The following is a 19,044-nucleotide window of genomic DNA, read 5'->3' as shown; positions in this document are numbered from 1 at the left end:
ATCAGGTGGCCAAAATATTGGAGTTTCAGCTTCAGCATCAGTCCTTGCAATGAATATTCAGGATTGATCTCCTTTAGGATGGACTGGTTGGATCTCCTTGCAGTCCAAGGGACTCAAGTGTCTTCTCCAACACCACAGTTCAAAAGCATCAATTTTTCGGCACTCAACCTTCTTTATAGCCCAACTCTCACATCCATACATGACTCTTGGAAAAACCATAGCTTTGACTAGATGGACCTTTGTTGGCAAAGTAATGTCTCTGCTTTTTAACATGCTGTCTAGATGGTCATAACTTTTCTTCCAAGGGGCAAGCATCTTTTAATTTCATGGCTGCAGTCACCATCTGCAGTGAATTTGGAGCCCAAAAAAATGAAGTCTGTCACAGCTTCTGTTGTTTCCCCATCTATTTGCCATGAAGTGATGGGACCAGATGCCATGATTTTAGTTTTCTGAATGTTGAGTTTTAAGCCAACTTTTTCACTCTCCTCTTTCACTTTCATCATTGTTTTAACAAAGGGAGTTTATAAAGGAAAAATTTAACTTAAACAATCCCTATGTTCACAATCCTAGAACAATAATTTTCATCTTTGCATCTTCTATATATATATGAGATAGTTACCATGATTAATAATTATGCATGACTTATTTTTTAAGCTTTATATAGGTCATCTTTAAATAGCAGAGAACTTCTTGAGTGTATCTTAAAATTGTAAAATTTTTTAAATTGCAAAAATTGGCTCTTACAGTTTTATAAAGTGACATTGTAGCTATACAGATTCAAACCTTTAAAAGTATTGGGTTACTTTAATTTCATACTTATTTCTTTTTCTATTTACAGCACATGAATGCACATCATGCTTATGAATCTCAGATCTCATCAATGGCAAAAGCTATCTCTAGATTAGAAGAAGAGCTGAGACACCAAGAAGATGAGAAAGCAGCAGTGTTAAATGATTTGTCATCTCTTAGAGAACTTTGCATTAAGCTTGATTCAGGCAAAGATATTATGACCCAACAGTTGAATTCCAAAAATCTTGAATTTGAGAGGGTGAGAACTTAAAAAGATTGTCTTGTAGCATACTATTTTATTTAGCCCTACTCTGATTGTTTTACTTTACCATTCACTACCCAATATATTTGTTCCCCTGTAGAGCAGTGACTTCTGACTACAGGATTTTGACAACTAGATTTGACTATTAGATTCATTGCCAAGATTTCTTTGGCAAATATGATAATGAAGTTAGGTGCTATTTTGAAGCAGATGGGTACTTAGAACATGAGTCTTCTAATTATAGAATAGGAACATATCCCAGTGTATTTTCTGTTTAAGACTTATGTGAAGAATTGAGCAGCTTATTCCTCCCTATGTGGAATATTTTTCCTGATAAAAATTTTACTCTAATTTGAAAGTCGAGTAAGCTGAAACTTTGCATTCCTAAACTGAAGCGTTAAACAACCCAATGTGTATTCTTAAACATGAGTGTTTCCAGTTTTCACTCATTTGGTAGTAACTTTATTTTCAGAGACAGAGAAGCTTCAAAACTGGTTTGGCTGTGTAATGAGAATATATATATTTAATAAACCAGAAGGGCCTCCTGGCTGATAAAATGGTCACATTTTAGAGTTTTATGTTAATTACTCTTTCTTGACAAAATAATGCAAAAGAAAATTATTTGAGGGTTGGAATAGGTCTTATGGTCAAAATAAATCCTAACTAAAAATAACAAAGATTATTGTGAAAATGTTTTTTATTATACTTAAAAAAGGATTTTAGAATCTTCAGTCAGTGCTCAGAATAAAGCAACTGATGTGTGTATAGCTCTCCAGAAAGTATTTCAGAGTAAGTCTAAAATTGTACTGAGGTAATCTTACTTTGTTCTTGTAGGTTACAATGGAATTAGAAAATATAAAATCAGAGTCAGAGCTGTTAAAAAAACAACTGTTGAGTGAGAGACATACAATTAAAAACCTTGAATCATTGTTGGCTACAAATAGAGATAAAGAATTTCATTCCCACTTAACTTCCCATGAGAAGGATACAGAAATTCAGATACTTAAAGAGAAGTTGACCCTTTCAGAAAGCAAACTGTAAGTGTCATAATTCAACTTATATGAAGGAAATAGTCTGTCACAAATAATTTTTCAATGTGAGTAGTTTTTTGTAGACTTGTAACATAAAAAAAATGATAGAAAAATACTGGAGGAACAAAAAAAATTTTTTTTCAATTTTTGGGGAGAAGAGGATGGGAGTTGGAACAGTGGTAACAAACCAAAATATTTTGCTTATATAGCAGCTCCTATTGGAAATCCAAAAGAGACATCATGTTTGGAGATGTAATTTGTGTGTGTTCACTACAGAAATGGTACCCATGAAAGTGAATGAGTGACCTTTCGAAAAATGTCTACAGTTGAGGAACAGAGGAAAATCAGAGAAAGGGAGAACATTTCAGGATGGGGAGAGTTGGCAGTGTTTCATGCTATGGATTAGGAAAAAAACTTTGAAAAGCATGAAATTTGACCCTCATAAATATATGGATTACTTTTTAGGAGATTGATGATGGTGCCTTTTTAGGATGGAGAAGTTTGGACATATTTTTGGAAGAGGGAGTGAAACCCAGGATAGATAGTATAAGTAGAAAAATTAATTAAATTTATTTATTTATTTATTTATTTTTGGCTGTGCTGAGCCTTCAGTACTTTTGTGCAGGCTTTCTCTGAATTGTGGCCAGCAGGGGCTACACCTCATTGCAGTGCCTGGGCTTATTGCAGTGGTTTCTCTTGCAGAGCACAGGCTCTAGGTGCGCGGCCTTCCTTAGTTGTAGCATGTGGGCTCTAGAGCGTCGGCTCAGGAGTCATGGCACACAGGCTTAGTTGCTCTGTGGCGTTTGGGATCTTCCTGGGCCAGGGATTGAACCCATGTCTCCTGCATTGGCAGGCAGATTCGTAGCCACTGTACCACCAAAGAAGTCCCAATAATTAACTTTTAAAAGGAGTGAGAAATATTACTTTTCCTGAGGTAGGAGTCAAGAAAGAGCCAATAAAAATACTTTACGTTTCAGTGTTACAATTCATGTCTTCTCAAATTTGCACCTCCAGCATTGCTGGAGTGCCTAGCACATACTAAAAGCTCAATAAATGTTTGTTAAATAAATGAGATGAATGAAAAAGAAAACTTTGTGATGGAAATCCAGACGATTATGAAGTTATTGTTGAAAAGTCTTTTTTTATCCTTATATGTCACCTCCATTTGTTTTTATTAATAACAAAAACAAAATTCCGTAGTACTTGACTCTTTAAAACGGAGTATTTGTTACTTACTTACTTAATTGATTTTTTAAAATTTGTTTTTAAGAAATAGTCAAAGCCGGGAAAACACCATGCTCCGGGCTAAAATGGCACAATTACAAACAGATCTTGATGTTCTGAAAAGGCAGATTTCAACTGAAAGATATGAACGGTAAGAAAATATTTTTAACATTGGACAGTGTTTTTATTTATTCCCTATATTCTACTCCAAAAAGGCTTTTATATGGCTTATAAATAGCAAACTTTTCTTGGCATTAATATGGAAGATAAATTCCTTTGGTAATTTTTTCTAAAATGGCAATACATGTTGCATAAGATAATATCCCCATAATAAAATAGCAGAGTAGCAAGTATTGTATAAATAAACATTTGCTATAGCGTTCCTCAGGGCAAAATCAGGACATTATTTCAAAGGATATAGTTAGGGAATCAACAAAGTAGTAAGGATTCTACAAGAGCCAAAACTTTATGATCCAACAGGAAATTCCAAATACAAATTATCATGTAAGTGATGATCATAAGGGCAATTAAAAAATATATACTATATGCTATGTATGTATCCTATTAACTATCTAGTATTGTACCTATCTTATTTTTAGAAAATAATGTCACACAAATAGTAAATAGCAGAGCCAAGACCAAAATCTAACTATAAACCCTGTGTTCTTAATCTTTACAATATATTCCTTACTGGCTAGTAATTTTCACACTTATATTTCAGTTCATTAGCTTTATTATGTTGAAAAATTTAATTTCCAAGTGTTACAAATAGAAATGAGACCTGGTTTAACAGTTAGAATCCAAATCTAATTTGCAAATCAATTTGTCAAGTTAACTTTTCTTCCATTATCCTTTCCTACCATATTAATACCATAGACATCAACATATCTAGGACTTCATTCGCAAGTAGTGGTCAGATTGCTTATTTAGATCAACTTTTTGGGTTCTCTAATCTTACTCTTATCCATTTACATCAAAAACTTTTAAGTCATATGCAATTTAGATTATAGATGAAATTTGCTAGGAAATGAATATTTATGAATTCAAAGAGAGATGAAGCCTGAGATTGCATCTTTGTCATGAAAGCAATGTTAATTTCTTGTACTTTGGAAGATCAGTTTCTGAGCGTGCTAAACTGAATGTGTATGATAATTTTCATTTATTAATGACAGTTGATTCATGGGGTCGCAAAGAGTCGGACACGACTGAGCGACTGAACTGAACTAAACTGAATGACAGTTGAAATTCTCTTCAAGGGTCCTAAACCAAGCTCTTTATTTCTTTGGGTTAGAGACCCCCTTAATTCCTCTCCTTTTTCTTGTCCATGGTCCCCAAGGAAACCGCTACCCATGTAGCCATGTCTTTCCTTCTCTTTACCATCCAGCTAGGCCATGCATTCTTAAAGAGGCAGTATCATTACCACAGGGAACAATATGGGTTCTTGGGGAAAGAGGGAATGGCAAAAAAAACCTTAGGTGTTACAGTGATTTGTGGCCCTCTGAAGGGCTACAGTACATTAACAGTGTATCTGTGTATTAAAATTTGACAGAGGGTAGGAGAAGGAAATGGCAGCCCACTCCAGTATTCTTGCCTAGGGAATCCTGTGGATGGAGAAGCCTGGTGGGCTGCTGTTCATAGGGTTGCACAGAGTCGGACACGACTGAAGCGACTTAGCAGCAGCAGCAGCAGAACATCTAAGGGGACATCTAAAAATAAATTTTAGGGGATTATAAGGAAAACAAGTTTATGAAGCACCTATCTAGGTAGAAATCCTAGATATTGAAAAGTTCAAGTCAGAAAGTCTAGTCCAGGCACTGAACAGCCCACAGTAGAGGTGGCAACATAGTCACTATGCTTCGTGGGACAGACCCAGACGTGGGGAAGGAAAGCATAAAAGAAAACAGATGATTTTACTTCTAACATTTGGGCATTTTGACACAGGAAGAAGGAAGAGGGGTAGATTTATGTGCAAGAAGTGGGAGAACTAGTTGCAGAGAGGGGAGGCATCAGCTTTGAAAAATCTATATTCAGAGGAGCTTTGAACAATCTCTTAAAGTACATATTCCTTTAATTGAAATCTTTTATCCACAACTTAAAAATTATATAATAAAGACATATGATTTAAATTTAGTAGAAATACTAATTAATTAAATAGAAATTATGTAACCAATAACAATAACAGAGCCTTTTATTTGTATACCACTTTTTGGTATAATCTCTTATTTTGTCTTTACTGACAGAGAACGAGCAATTCAAGAGATGCGTCGGCATGGTCTTCGCACGCCACCCCTTAGTTCTACTATGAGGTCTCCTTTACATTCTCCTGAACATATAAACTGATTATCAGAAAGGTATCTATATAGCACCAAGTACAAGCAAAACTACTAATAATCTCTGGTTATAAAAATTGCAAGAGTTGTTTTCTGTGTCGGTGGGGAAGAGATTGCCTAGAAAGGTAGTCGGGAACTTTTGGAAGTAATGGAATGTGCTGTATTGTGGTGGTGGTTACATGGGTGTATACCACTGTAAAATCTCATTGAACTGAACATTTATAATCCATGCATCGTATTGTATGTAAATTATACTTTAAAAATTAAAGGACAATATGAAATCTCACAAGGTAATATTTAATAAAGCCCCAGACTTAAGGTACAAATAACAGATAGTGAAAGTATAGACAAATACAGAAAATATTATTTAATATTGAAAGCTAGGACAGATTTTTTAAAGTAAATTATAGTATACATACAGAAATACATACAGAAAAGTGCTGTATCATAGTATATATAGCTGAGTGAATTTTTACAGATTGAACACACATATGCAACCTGCACTCAGATCAAGAAACAAAATATAACCTCTCTTTTGGGCTTCCTTCTGGTCATAATTGGCTCAGACAGTAAACAATCCGTGCCTGCAATGCAGGAGACCTGGGTTCAATCCCTGGGTTGGGAAGATCCCCTGGAGAAGGGAATGGCTGCCCACTCCAGTATACAGGCCTGGAGAATTTCATGGACTATCCATGGGGTCACAAAGAGTCGGACATGTCTGAGCAACTTGCACTTCACTTCTGGTTGTAATCCCTGCTCTGAAAGTAACTGTTTTGGTTATTCAAAGTATAAATGCCTTTTCTCTGTTCTGGACATTTTATAAATGAAATATATTTTTGACTTTTTTTCTTCAACAATACCTTTGTGAGATTCATTTATACTGCTGTGTTCTTGTAGATGGTTCAGTCTTGTTGTATCATATTCCATTGTGCAAACTTACACAGTCCATTTACTCATTCTGTTTTTGATGAGCATTTGATCATTTCCAGTTTGGGCTATTATAGACAGAAACATGATGAGCATTCTAGTACCTTATAGATACCATACATTTCTTTGGGGTATACTCTTAGGCATGAAATTGTTAGGTCACACTGGACACACATGTTCAAGCTTATTTTGGCAAGTCAGTTTTCCAAAGTGATTGTAAAGAGCTGAAGTATATTTGAGGAAGAGTCAAAGTGATGTGCTCATACATTGGACATGGGAATGAATGGGTCAGACCCAGAGTTTGAAAGGTAGGTGAAAGGTTGGTAGTCAAGTCTTATCTTGAAGAAATAGTAAAGTCAATCCTCCGTCCTTTTAAAAATTACATTTTTTGGCCTCTTTCAGTAGAAATATATAGAAAATAATTGTTTCCTTAGTGACTCAGGATCCTGATAAGAACATTAGTTATGTTCTATTCTTTAATATACTGATGTCCCAGGTTTATTAGTATTTGTAAGGCCTTCATTTAAATGATTTCAGATTGCTGTGCTTTTGCGTTTATTTATTTGATTAAAACATGTGTTTTCTTCTTTCATTTTGAGGACCACTTCCCAGTGCTGGCTGCAATCACTGTGTCCTTACAACTTCTAAGCTGCTGCATTAATTTGAATGTGATTAGATGGAGCGTCAGCTTTTCATTATAAAGCCTCTTGGCAGTTGTGTCACAAACATTTTTTTGTGCTTGAATCACAGCTGCATTTTAGTTCAAGGGTTGGTAAACTAGGGCCTAGGGGCCAAATCCACCCCGCTGCCTATTCTTGTAAATTAAGCTTTATTGGACCATAGCCACACCCAATTGTTTGCATATTGTCTAAGATTGCTATTCTGCAGTGGCAGAATTGAGTAGTTGTGACAGAGACCCTAGGGCCCAGAGATCTGAAATATTTCTTACTAACTGGCCTTTCACATCATGTAGCCTCTGGAAAACTTACCTGTACATTCATGAGATTATAAGAGTGAACAAAGCAAGTAATTCCCTAGTTTTAAGAAAAGAGGCTCGACTCCAGGGATCTCCACACTATACTTAGAACCACTGATCTAGGACATGGTGGATACCAGCAATCTCTAAATCTGGGATGAATTAGGAAACTTTTTTTTAACTTATGATAAAATATAAATAACATGAAGTTTGCCTTCTTAACTGTTTTATAAAGTGTGCAACTCAGTGGCATTAAATTCACAATGTTTTACAGTCATCAGCACTACTTAAAAAAAATTTTTATCACCCCAAATAGAAACTCTTTATTGATTAAGCAGTAACTCTCCAGTCCCATCTTTACTTCCCCTGCCCCGATAACTTCTAATCTACTTTCTATCTCTAAAAATTAGCCTGTTCCAGATTTTCATCTAAGTGAATTTATACAGTATTTATCTTTTGCATCGGTCTTATTTCATTTAGGGTAATGTCTTCAAGGTTCATCTGTGTTGTAGCATGTATCAGAACTTCATTCCTTTCATCCCTAAATAATACTTATTTGTGTTTATTCTACATTTTGTTTTTCTATTCATCAGTTGATGGACACGTAGGTTGTTTTTACCTCTTAGCTATTCTGAATAATGCTACTGTGAGCATTTGTGTACAAGAGTCTGTTTTAGTGTGTTTTCATATCTTTGGGAGTACCTAGATTTGCTGGGTCATAGCCCATAGCAATTTGCTGGGGTCATAGTACCCCACCCCCGTACTCTTGCCTGGAAAATCCCATGGGCCGAGGAGCCTGGTAGGCTGCAGTCCATGGGGTCGCTAGGAGTCAGACACGACTGGGCGACTTCACTTTCAATTTTCACTTTCATGCATTGGAGAAGGAAATGGCAACCCACTCCAGTGTTCTTGCCTGGAGAATCCCAGGGACGGGGGAGCCTGGTGGGCTGCCGTCTATGGGCTCGCACAGAGTCGGACATGACTGAAGCAACTTAGCAGCAAGGTAGTTTTATGTTTAACTTTTTGAATACCTGCCAAACTTTTTCCATTTTCTGTTCTAGTAGATGTAGTTCAGAAAACATCTGCAATCATTAACAAATTCCCAAAGTATCCTAGTGATGTTGCTAATTGCTAACACATTTCCATTCATGTTTTCTAATGTTGTCACCAAAGCTAATTTTAAGGGGTTTCCCCATAAATACACATAAATGAATAGAAATACTCATATTAAGCCATATTTATAATTTCTTTAATAAATTATATAATCCAGTTTTACCTTTACTGTTTTGATTATTATGTCTTAAAAAAATGCTCACTGAGAAAACATAAAATATAAAAGTATAAAGAAGAAAACCAAAACCACTTTTTTTTATATTTTTTTATTGAAGTAAATGTACATAAGATCAAACATCATTTTGACCATTTTTAAGTATACATTTCTCTGGCAGTTAGTACATTGACACTCTTGTGCAAAAATCAACTTCACCATCAATCTCCATAACTTTTTTTTTATCTTTCCCAAGTGAAACTGTACTCATTAAATGACTCCCCAGTCTTCCCTTCCCCCAGCCTCTGGCAACCACTGTTAAAATTGCTGTCTCTGAATTTGACTACTGTTTGTACCTTATGTCAGTAGAATCATGCTGTATTTTTCTTTTTGTGACTGACTTATTTCACTTACTGTATAATGTTTTCAAATTTAATCCAAGTTGGGAGTATGTTTTAGAATTCCCTTCCTTTTTGAGGCTGAATAGTATTCCATTCTGCATATGTAACACACTTCGTTTATCTGCTCATCACTTGGGTTGCTTCCGCCTTCTGGCTGTTGTGAAAATGCTGCTGTGAACCCAGATGTACATGTAATACTATAACTCAGAGAAAATAAGCAATTAGCATTTTGGTATATACTTCTTTCTTATGTTTGATTTGTAATAAATATGCACACATGCATAGACATATGTATATAATTCTTATAGAAATTATCTTCAAAATAAGTTTTTATCAGTTATTTTGTTTTGTTCTGGGGGGAAATTCTAAGATACTTGTAAAAATATTTGATTCTCCCTAAAACATGCTATTTTAAGACTCAGACAACATAATTTACAATACTTGTTTGTAGTTTTAAACCTAGACATCATATTAGCTCTTATTTTGGGTGAGTTTTCTCAATTAACATTCTCTGTTACCCCGTTCTTTTCACTGCGTATCATTCTTTTAGTACTCATGCTTTTGTAATTTAAGAAGAATATCTTTTAAAATAGAGAACAATACTTCTTAACTATTAAATGTAGCTTGTTTGTGGGCAAGTTTTTATTAGAGACTGTAATTTCAGTTAAAACATTACTGAATTTCAGTTTTTCATGAATGTACTAATTTTATCATTTTTTTCTTTAACCCATCTTTCTTCTCCCCCTTTTTTCAGAATGTTGGCTTTCCGTGAGTTGGAAAGGACAAACAGTAATGAAATATTTGAATTACTTGTTCCTGAAAATCATGAACATTGACACAGATTCTACCTCTGTCAACTTTTATTTAAATCAGTGAATATTTTTGTAAAAAATTTGGTTTAAAAGAGCTGTACTTTGTGTAAATTTTTATACGTATGACAGAATATATATTCATAGTGCTAACTGATGTTATATCTGTATTTTTATTATTCCTGACTTAAATTACTCCTCAAAGTGTGTTTATACTGTGAATTAATTTATTGTTCACATTATGTTTTAATAATCTTTTTCTTAGGGAGCCATAATATGTGTATGTAAATATTCTTACAGTGCTTGTTTTTAAAGTGTATTTGGTTTCCATGTCTGTATTTATAACCCATATTTTTAATGCATTCACAAAGGATGATCAACTTTGATGCTAGGCTGTCATGTTTAACTTTTTTCTTCTAAATGTGAAATTATTTGCCAATTTGGTGTCTGTCATTGAGGGAATTATATTCAGGTCTTATAATAGCAGAGGTCTTGATAAAATAATGGTTATCATATGTAATTTGTTATTACCAACTAGAACTATGATGGCAAAGATACATTCACATATTACATACAATATTATACTATTTTGGCTATCACATGAACTCTTCATATAATACAAATGCTGTCAAACTTAAACTAAATGCTATATTTAGAATTTTATATAACAATAGAACAGAAACTTGGGATATTTTTCAGTAAATAAAATTCCTCACTGTACTAATGTAAAACTTTGAGTGCAAAAGGATATGGGGTAAATACAGTAAAACATTTTGTTACGATTCCAATATACATTCAATAATACTCAGTTTTCTGCTTCTAAATCTGTGTGTTGTAACTTATCAGTCTTCCAGAATAGTATGTAAACACTGACCTATTGTGGCATATTAAATAGAAAGCAGCTTTTTACCATCAATTTCAAAGTTGTAACGTTAAGAATTTATATATATATACAGATATTAATATAAGAACATAAGTAAAAAAGAGATTGTCATACAAAAATGAATCGTGTTTGAACCATACACATTTGAAGAAAATCCTGTTCTTAATAGATTTCATTATGATTAAAAAAGAACTTAAAAACTAACATAAAATGGAAGACTGATTATTTATGATACATTTTATTTCTTCCTCTGGTTTAATAAAGTGAAGTTTGTAAATGTTTGTGTGTGCCCAGGGGTGAGCAGTGCTCTTTTTCTGAAATTAGTATTCTTTATATGTTTGCATTATGCCCTTTGCAGTCATTCAGTATGTACTGGAGAGTGATGGGGCTCTTCCACCATCCGTGCCATTTTATGTATTCAGTCTCCTGTGTGTGAATTCATGTATTACACCAAACGACAGTAGAAATGGGACTACTTACAATGTCATAAGAAAAATCTTTTAATAAATATATGTAAATAATATTTAAATATTAGTCCCCCGTTTCCCCCAAAACAACAGCAAGACATATTTTGTTGAATATTTTATTTTAATGTTTTCTATAATTAAAAATGTATAGCTTGCCATAATTGTTATTTTCATAACCATGATATACAGTTTTTTAAGTAGTTTTATCTTAAAATACTGAATGTATTTTATAGATTTTTTAATTTGTTTTAAAAAGTTTAAATTATGGAGCTTGACATAGATTTTCAAATAAACTTTCCAGTCAATTTATTTTCTCTTTCTTAAAAATAATTTTTTATAATGATAGCAGTATTCCTAATTCTAAAGTTAAGTACAATTTACTTATTCAAATCAATTTTTTTTTTTTTTTTCAAATCAAATTTTATCATGTTGGGATTTGGAGAAATTTCTGAACTCAGATTGCAGGCCCTTTTTTTTTTTAGCTGACTTAACATTTATTTCCACTTAGTTCAAAATATAAGAAATGAAGTCAAAGTTTCTGTTTGAAATCCATCTACACAATGGTTGAACAGGCTTTGTGTTTATGTGTACAGTTTTCTCTCTTATAAATACTGTTTGTTGACTACGTTAATTATCATTGAATATGCCACCTGCTACCTCACCTTATTACAGCCTATCAGACATCTGATCTCATACCCCTCTCTTTTTTCATCTTAGAAAATTTTAGTTCCTAGCTTATGATCTTAACTCCATTACTTCTACCCTCAGTCTTTATGTCAATGTCTTCTTGCAACAGTGGTTATTAACCAGGCTTGCATATTGGAGTTACCTGAAATTTTCTAATAAAAAACTAATTTCTGAATCCTGCATCAGCCCAAGTAAATCAGAATCTCTGTGAGGTGTTGAGCTCTTTTTTTAAGCTTTAGTTTCTCTAGATGACTCTCATGTGTGGCCAGGATTTAAAAATGCTAATTGAGAAATTGACCCACCATATTGACTTCATGACTCATTAATGGGACTCAACCTATAGTTTGAAAATACAGCTCTAGATCTTGTCATTACCTCCAAAACTCTTGTTAACTATTAGCATCCGACTTCCTCCTCTTTCTAGGTAACTCTGTTTATTATGTCTATCCTGACAGTTCTTTGGCTCTTAACAGGATCTTGTGACAGTTGATTCTGTCACCTATCCCCCATCTACAAGTCCATCGCTCACTTTCCTCTTTATATAGCATAGAAATTATTTTCCTTGCATATACTCTCAATTCTCTTGTCCCTGTGAACTGAAAACTCAAATCTTGTGTATATGAAATTACTTCAACTACTCTGCACCTGTGCCTAAGTTGCTGATAATGCCTGGAGAAAAAAACAATGATGCTGACTCTTTTCACTTGAAATATGGCCCTGAAAATCAAGGCCCACAACACCCTGTAAGAATAGTTAAAACATTTTCCTGATCAGTTAACACTTTTTTTCCCCAACAAGTATTTCACACCTTCTCCTCTTTACTCAGACCTTCTATCCTCCTTCCATCTCGCGCTCAGCTTGTTTCTTTTTTCACTGTGTGCATATACCTTCCTTCTCTCGTGTTCTATCCATGAAATATCAATCCTCTAGCTGTTCTGTCTAGTTGTGACCAGTGTTCATTCCTTTTACTACTCGGAAGACTCCTGCAGTTAAGCCCATATTCCTAGTCATTTTTGCTGTATTGGCTTGTTCCCACTTGTATACATACCTCTCATTTTTAACCTCTCATTTTAAATCCCTTGCAAACCCTACCATTCCATTTTTTGTACTCTGCAGCAAAAATTCCTTGAAAAGAGTCTTCTGAAATAATTTCACCCACTTTTCCTTCTTGAACTATTCTAATCACTTTATTCCCATTGCTCCAGTCAAACCGTTCTTGTCAAGGCACCAACAATCCCCATGTGTTGTTTATTTCACTATGACCTTTTTCATACCTAATATTTCCATTAGTGCTTTTTTGTTATGTTTTGATATCTGATACTACTACTATTTTTCTTTGAGGAAGGATTGGGCATAAATAAAGCTTTAAAATAGTGCACTTGAAGATAAGATTGAGGATTCTTCCAGAAGGTATCAGAAAAAGAGATCAACAATGTAAAAAGACCATTATGGAGGTATGTACAGGAGTGCCAACATACAGGTAATAATGAGCCTTAGAAATGAAAAATAGTAGAAAGAAATGTAGAAAATAGTTAAGTTATTTTACATTATTTTGAACCCCTAAGAAATAATGGAGATAAATGTCCCCAAATTAGGAAAACAGTTTGAGGTCTTCAAAGAGCTCAGAGAAAGCCAAGTAGAAAAGGAAAAACCCACATTTAGATACAATACTGAAGACAAAAGAATTTTGAAAGTGTCAGAGAAAAACGCAAGTCACCTAAAAAGGATTAAGATCAGATTTACATCTGTTATGGACCAAACATATTCCCCAGAATTCCTATGTAGAAACCCTATTCCTTAATGTGATGATAGTAGGAGAGGGGGGTCTTTGGGAGGTAATTAGGTCATGAGGATAGGGCCTTCATGAATGGGATTAGTGCCCTTGTAAAAGGAATTCCTAAAAGCTCTCTTGCCTCTATGCCACATGAGGATACAATATGTCAGTCAGTAGTCTATAACCAGAAAAGAGCTCTCACCAGAACCTAACCATGGTGGCAACCTTATCTTGGACTTCTGCCTCCAGAACTGTGAGAAATCTCTATTGTTTGTCAATGATAAATTATTGGTAAATTATTTTAGCAATTCAAACAGACTGAGATAACATCAAACTTCTCAATAACTACCCTGGAAACAAGCAACATAGTATTTTTAGAATATATAAAGAAATGAATTGTGAACCTATTATTTTACAGCTAACTGCTACCATTCAAATCTGAAGGTGTAATAAAGATGTTCTTAGTCATATAAAGTCTCAGAAGGTTTGTCAAGTGAAGATCAAACTGGAGGAAGTAATGAATTGCAGAAGTACGTACAGAATATGCTGCAAGAGATGTGAGAATTAAAGATAATAACTTGGTAAAGTCTTATTTTACTAATGAAGAGGGACAAAAAAAGAAAAATAAAAATTAAGGCTAAAAATTTTAGAATGTGTATAGCACCAATGTTCTGGATAGAGAAAGAGAAGAAAGGAACACAAGAAGAGGCAAAATACTTGTTAGGAGAAAATGTAAATCTTGATATTTCAGAAATCAGCGAGAAAGGATAACACAAATACATGTCTTAAGATGAACTATCCACAAAAACAGAAATATAGACCAATGGAACAAGATAGCCCAGAAATAAACCGGTGCACCTATGGGTATCTTATTTTTTACAAAGAAGTCAAGAACATACAATGGGGCAAAGACAGCCTCTTCAACAAATGGTGCTGGGAAAATGGGACAGCTACATGGAAAAAAATTAGAACGCTTCCTAACACCATACACAAAGATAAAATGGATTAAAGACCTAAATGTAAGACCGGAAACTATAAAACTCATAGAGGAAAACATAGGCAGAACACTCAATGACATAAATCAAAGCAAGATTCTCTATGACCCACCTCCTAGAGTAACAGAAGTGAAAACAAAAGAAGTGGGACCTGATTAAACTTAAAAGCTTTTTCACAGCAAAGGGAACTATATGTAAGGTGAAAAGACAATCCTCAGAATGGGAGAAAATAATAGCAAATGAAACAACTGACAAAGGATTAATTTCCAAAATATACAAGCAGCTTATGCAACTCAATGCCAGAAAAACAAACAACCCAATCAAAAAGAGGGAAAAAGACTTAAACAGGCATTTCTCCAAAGAAGACATACAGATGGCTAACGAACACATGAAAAGATGCTCAACATTGCTCATTAGAGAAATGCAAATCAAAACTACAATGAGATATCACCTCACACTGGTCAGAATGGCCATCATCAAAAAGCCTACAAACAATAAATGCTGGAGAGGGTGTGTAGAAAACGGAATGCTCTTGCACTGTTGGGTGGGAATGTAAATTGATACAGCCACTATGGAAGACGGTATGGCGAGTCCTTAAAAAAACAGGAATAAAACCACCATGCTACTGCTAAGTCACTTCAGTCATGTCCAACTCTGTGCGAGCCCATAGACGGCAGCCCACCAGGCTCCCCTGTCCCTGGGATTCTCCAGGCAAGAACACTGGAGTGGGTTGCCATTTCCTCCTCCAATGCATGAAAATGAAAAGTGAAAGTGAAGTCGCTCAGTCGTGTCCAACTCTTGGCAACCCCATGGACTGCAGCCTACCAGGCACCTCCGTCCATGGGATTTTCCAGGCAAAAGTACTGGAGTGGGGTGCCATTGCCTTCTCCAAAACCACCATATGACCCAGCAATCCCACTCCTAGGCATATACCCTGAGGAAATAAAAAATGAAAAAAACACATGTATCCCATTGTTCATTGCAGCAGTGTTTACAATAGCTAGAACATGGAAGCAACCTACATGTCCATCGACAGATGAATGGATAAAGAAATTGTGGTACATATACACAATGGGATATTACTTAGCCATAGAAAGGAACACATTTGAGTCAGTTCTGATGAGGTGGATTGAACCTAGAACCTATTATACAGTGAAGTGAGTCAGAAAGAGAAAGGTAAATATCATATTCTAATGCATCTATTCAAAATCCAGAAACAGGGTACTGAAGAAATTATTTTCCGGGCAGCAATGGAGAAACAGACATAGATAATAGACTTATGGACATGGGGAGAGGGGAGGAGAGGGTGAGATGCATGGAAAGAGTAACATGGAAACTTAAATTACCATATGTAAAATAGATAGCCAACCAGAATTTGCTGTATGGCTCAGGAAACTCAAACAGGGGCTCTGTATCAACCTAGAGGAGTGGAATGGAGAGAGAGAGGGAGGTTCAAAAGGGAAGGAATATATGGCTGACTCAAGTTGAGGTTTGACAGAAAACAACAAAATTCTGTAAAGCAATTATCCTTCAATAAATAAATTTTAAAAAGCAACTATCAAAATGGTTAACAACACACATTTATATAGAACTTTATTTTTACTACTTTCTTAAGAGAGTTTTACATATATTAAATCATTTAATTCCCACAACCACCATATACTATTTTTATTCTCATTTTATTCTTTTATTCTCATTATAATTTAAGTATCCATGGGCAAATCTTGCCTGTGCTAAAATAATTTAGACTGATAATCATGTAATAAACCACTAAAAAATGTGGGACACAGCTAAAGTATGAGTAATTAGAGGAAAATCTGTTATTTTAATTATGTTAATAAGAAGCACAAGCTGGAATCAAGATTGCTGGGAGAAATATCAATAACCTCAGATATGCAGATGACACCACCCTTCTGGTAGAAAGTGAAGAGGAACTAAAAAGCCTCTTGATGACGGTGAAAGAGGAGAGTGAAAAAGTTGGCTTAAAATTCAACATTCAGAAAACGAGGATCATGGCATCTGGTCCCATCACTTCATGGGAAATAGATGGGAAAACGGTAGAAACAGTGTCAGACTTTATTTTGGGGGGCTCCAAAATCACTACAGATGGTGACTGCAGCCATGAAATTAAAAGACGCTTACTCCTTGGAAGGAAAGTTATGACCAACCTAGACAGCATATTGAAAAGCAGAGACATTACTTTGCCAACAAGTGTCCGTCTAGTCAAGGCTATGGTTTTTCCTGTGGTCATGTATGGATGTGAGAGTTGGACTGTGAAGAAAGCTGAGCACCGAAGAATTGATGCTTTTAAACTGTGGTGTTGGAGAAGACTCTTGAGAGTCCCTTGGACTGCAAGGAGAGCCAACCAGTCCATTCTGAAGGAGAACAGCCCTGGGATTTCTTTGGAAGGAATGATGCTAAAGCTGAAACTCCAGTACTTTGGCCACCTCATGCGAAGAGTTGACTCATTGGAAAAGACTCTGATGCTGGGAGGGATTGGGGGCAGGAGGAGAAGGGGACGACAGAGCATGAGATGGCTGGATGGCATCACTGACTCGATGGACGTGAGTCTGAGTGAACTCCAGGAGTTGGTGATGGACAGGGAGGCCTGGTGTGCTGCGATTCATGGGGTTGCAAAGAGTTGGACACGACTGAGCTACTGAACTGAACTGAACTGAATCAGGAAATAAAACTGTTCACAAATAAGCATTTAACTCAAGAAAATTTAAAATGCTGAAATTTGGTACAAGAATATAGAACTCAATGAGAACAACATGTGTTAAAGATATTGATGGACAATCAAATACTATGTAAAGATCGGGATTTTATTTTACCTTAGTTGCAAGTGAATGTGTGTGTGTGTGTGTGTGTGTGTGTGTGTGTGTGTGTGTGAGTCGCTCAGTCATGTCTGACTCTTTGTGGCCCGATGGACTGTAGCCCGCCAGACTCCTCTGTTCATGGAGTTTCCAGGCAAGAATACTGGAGTGGGTAGCCATTCCCTTCTCTAGGGGATCTTCCCAACCCAGGGAACAAACCCAGGTTTCCTGCATTGCAGGCAGATTCTTTACCATCTGAGCCATCAGGGAAGCCTCAGTTGCAAGCTAATAAGTTAACCTATTAGTGTTTCCTAGACACAGAAATTGCCAAAGAATGCTCAAACTACCACACAATTGGCACTCATCTCACACGCTAGCAAAGTAATGCTCAAAATTCTTCAAGCTAGGGTTCAACGATATGTGAACCGCGAACTTCCAGATGTTCAAGCTGGTTTTAAAAAAGGCAGAAGAGCCAGAGATCAAATTGCCAACATCCACTGGATCATCGAAAAAGCAAGAGAGTCCAGAAAAACATCTATTTCTGCTTTATTGACTATACCAAAGCCTTTGACTGTGTGGATCACAATAAACTGTGGAAAATTCTGAAAGAGATGGGAACACCAGACCACCTGACCTGTCTTTGAGAAATCTGTATGCTGGTCAAGAAGCAAACTGGACATGGAACAATAGACTGGTTCCAAATAGGAAAAGGAGTACGTCAAGGCTGTATATTGTCACCCTGCTTATTTAACTTATGTGCAGAGTACATCATGAGAAATGCTGGGCTAGATGAAGCACAAGCTGGAATCAAGATTGCTGGGAGAAATATCAATAACCTCAGATATGCACATGACACCACCCTTATGGCAGAAAGTGAAGAGGAACTAAAGAGCCTCTTGATGAAACTGAAAGTGGAGAGTGAAAAGTTGGCTTAAAACTCAACATTCAGAAAACAAAGATCATGGCATCCGGTCCCATCACTTCATGGCAAATAGATGGGGAAACGGTGGAAACAGTGTCAGACTTTATTTTGGGATGCTCCAACATCACTGCAGATGATGATTGCAGGCATGAAATTAAAAGACGCTTACTCCTTGAAAGAAAAGTTATGACCAACCTAGACAGCATATTCAAAAGCAGAGATATTACTTTGCCAACAAAGGCCCGTCTAGTCAAGGCTATGGTGTTTCCAATAGTCATGCATGGATATGAGAGTTGGGCTATAAAGAAAGCTGAGCACCAAAGAATTGATCCTTTTGAACTGTGGTGTTGGAGAAGACTCTTGAGAGTCCCTTGGACTGCAAGGAGATCCAACCAGTCCATCCTAAAGGAAATCAATCCTGGGTATTCATTGGAAGGACTGATGTTGAAGCTGAAACTTCAATACTTTGGCCACCTGATGTGGA

The 19,044-nt window shown here is 35.7% G+C and overlaps 1 protein-coding gene across 16 annotated transcripts in view; it reads left to right on the top strand.

The window, feature by feature from the left end:
* The window catches only part of CEP135 (centrosomal protein 135), a 75,516-nt gene extending 63,841 nt beyond the window's left edge, over positions 1 to 11,675 (top strand). For 15 of the 16 annotated variants that reach the window (XR_015165394.1, XM_086405670.1, XM_086405677.1 and 12 more), the window contains 5 exons: positions 839 to 1,048; positions 1,886 to 2,088; positions 3,353 to 3,457; positions 5,547 to 5,657; positions 9,962 to 11,675. Coding sequence is in view for 14 of the 16 variants with exons in the window: in XM_086405670.1 (XP_086261796.1) it covers positions 839 to 1,048; positions 1,886 to 2,088; positions 3,353 to 3,457; positions 5,547 to 5,646 (618 nt within the window). In the remaining 2 variants the exon portion in view is untranslated. The remainder of the gene's footprint in view (positions 1 to 838; positions 1,049 to 1,885; positions 2,089 to 3,352; positions 3,458 to 5,546; positions 5,658 to 9,961) is intronic. The other variant, XR_015165393.1, reaches the window with a different exon arrangement.
* Positions 11,676 to 19,044: the final 7,369 nt, after the last annotated feature.

Source organism: Bos grunniens, chromosome 6, assembly GCF_055505025.1.
Source record: "Bos grunniens cultivar Pamir isolate PY7600 chromosome 6, Bosgru_T2T1.0, whole genome shotgun sequence".
NCBI lineage: Eukaryota > Metazoa > Chordata > Mammalia > Artiodactyla > Bovidae > Bos > Bos grunniens.
Note: the sequence above shows the minus strand (reverse complement) of the source record. Positions and strands in the feature narration are given on the sequence as shown.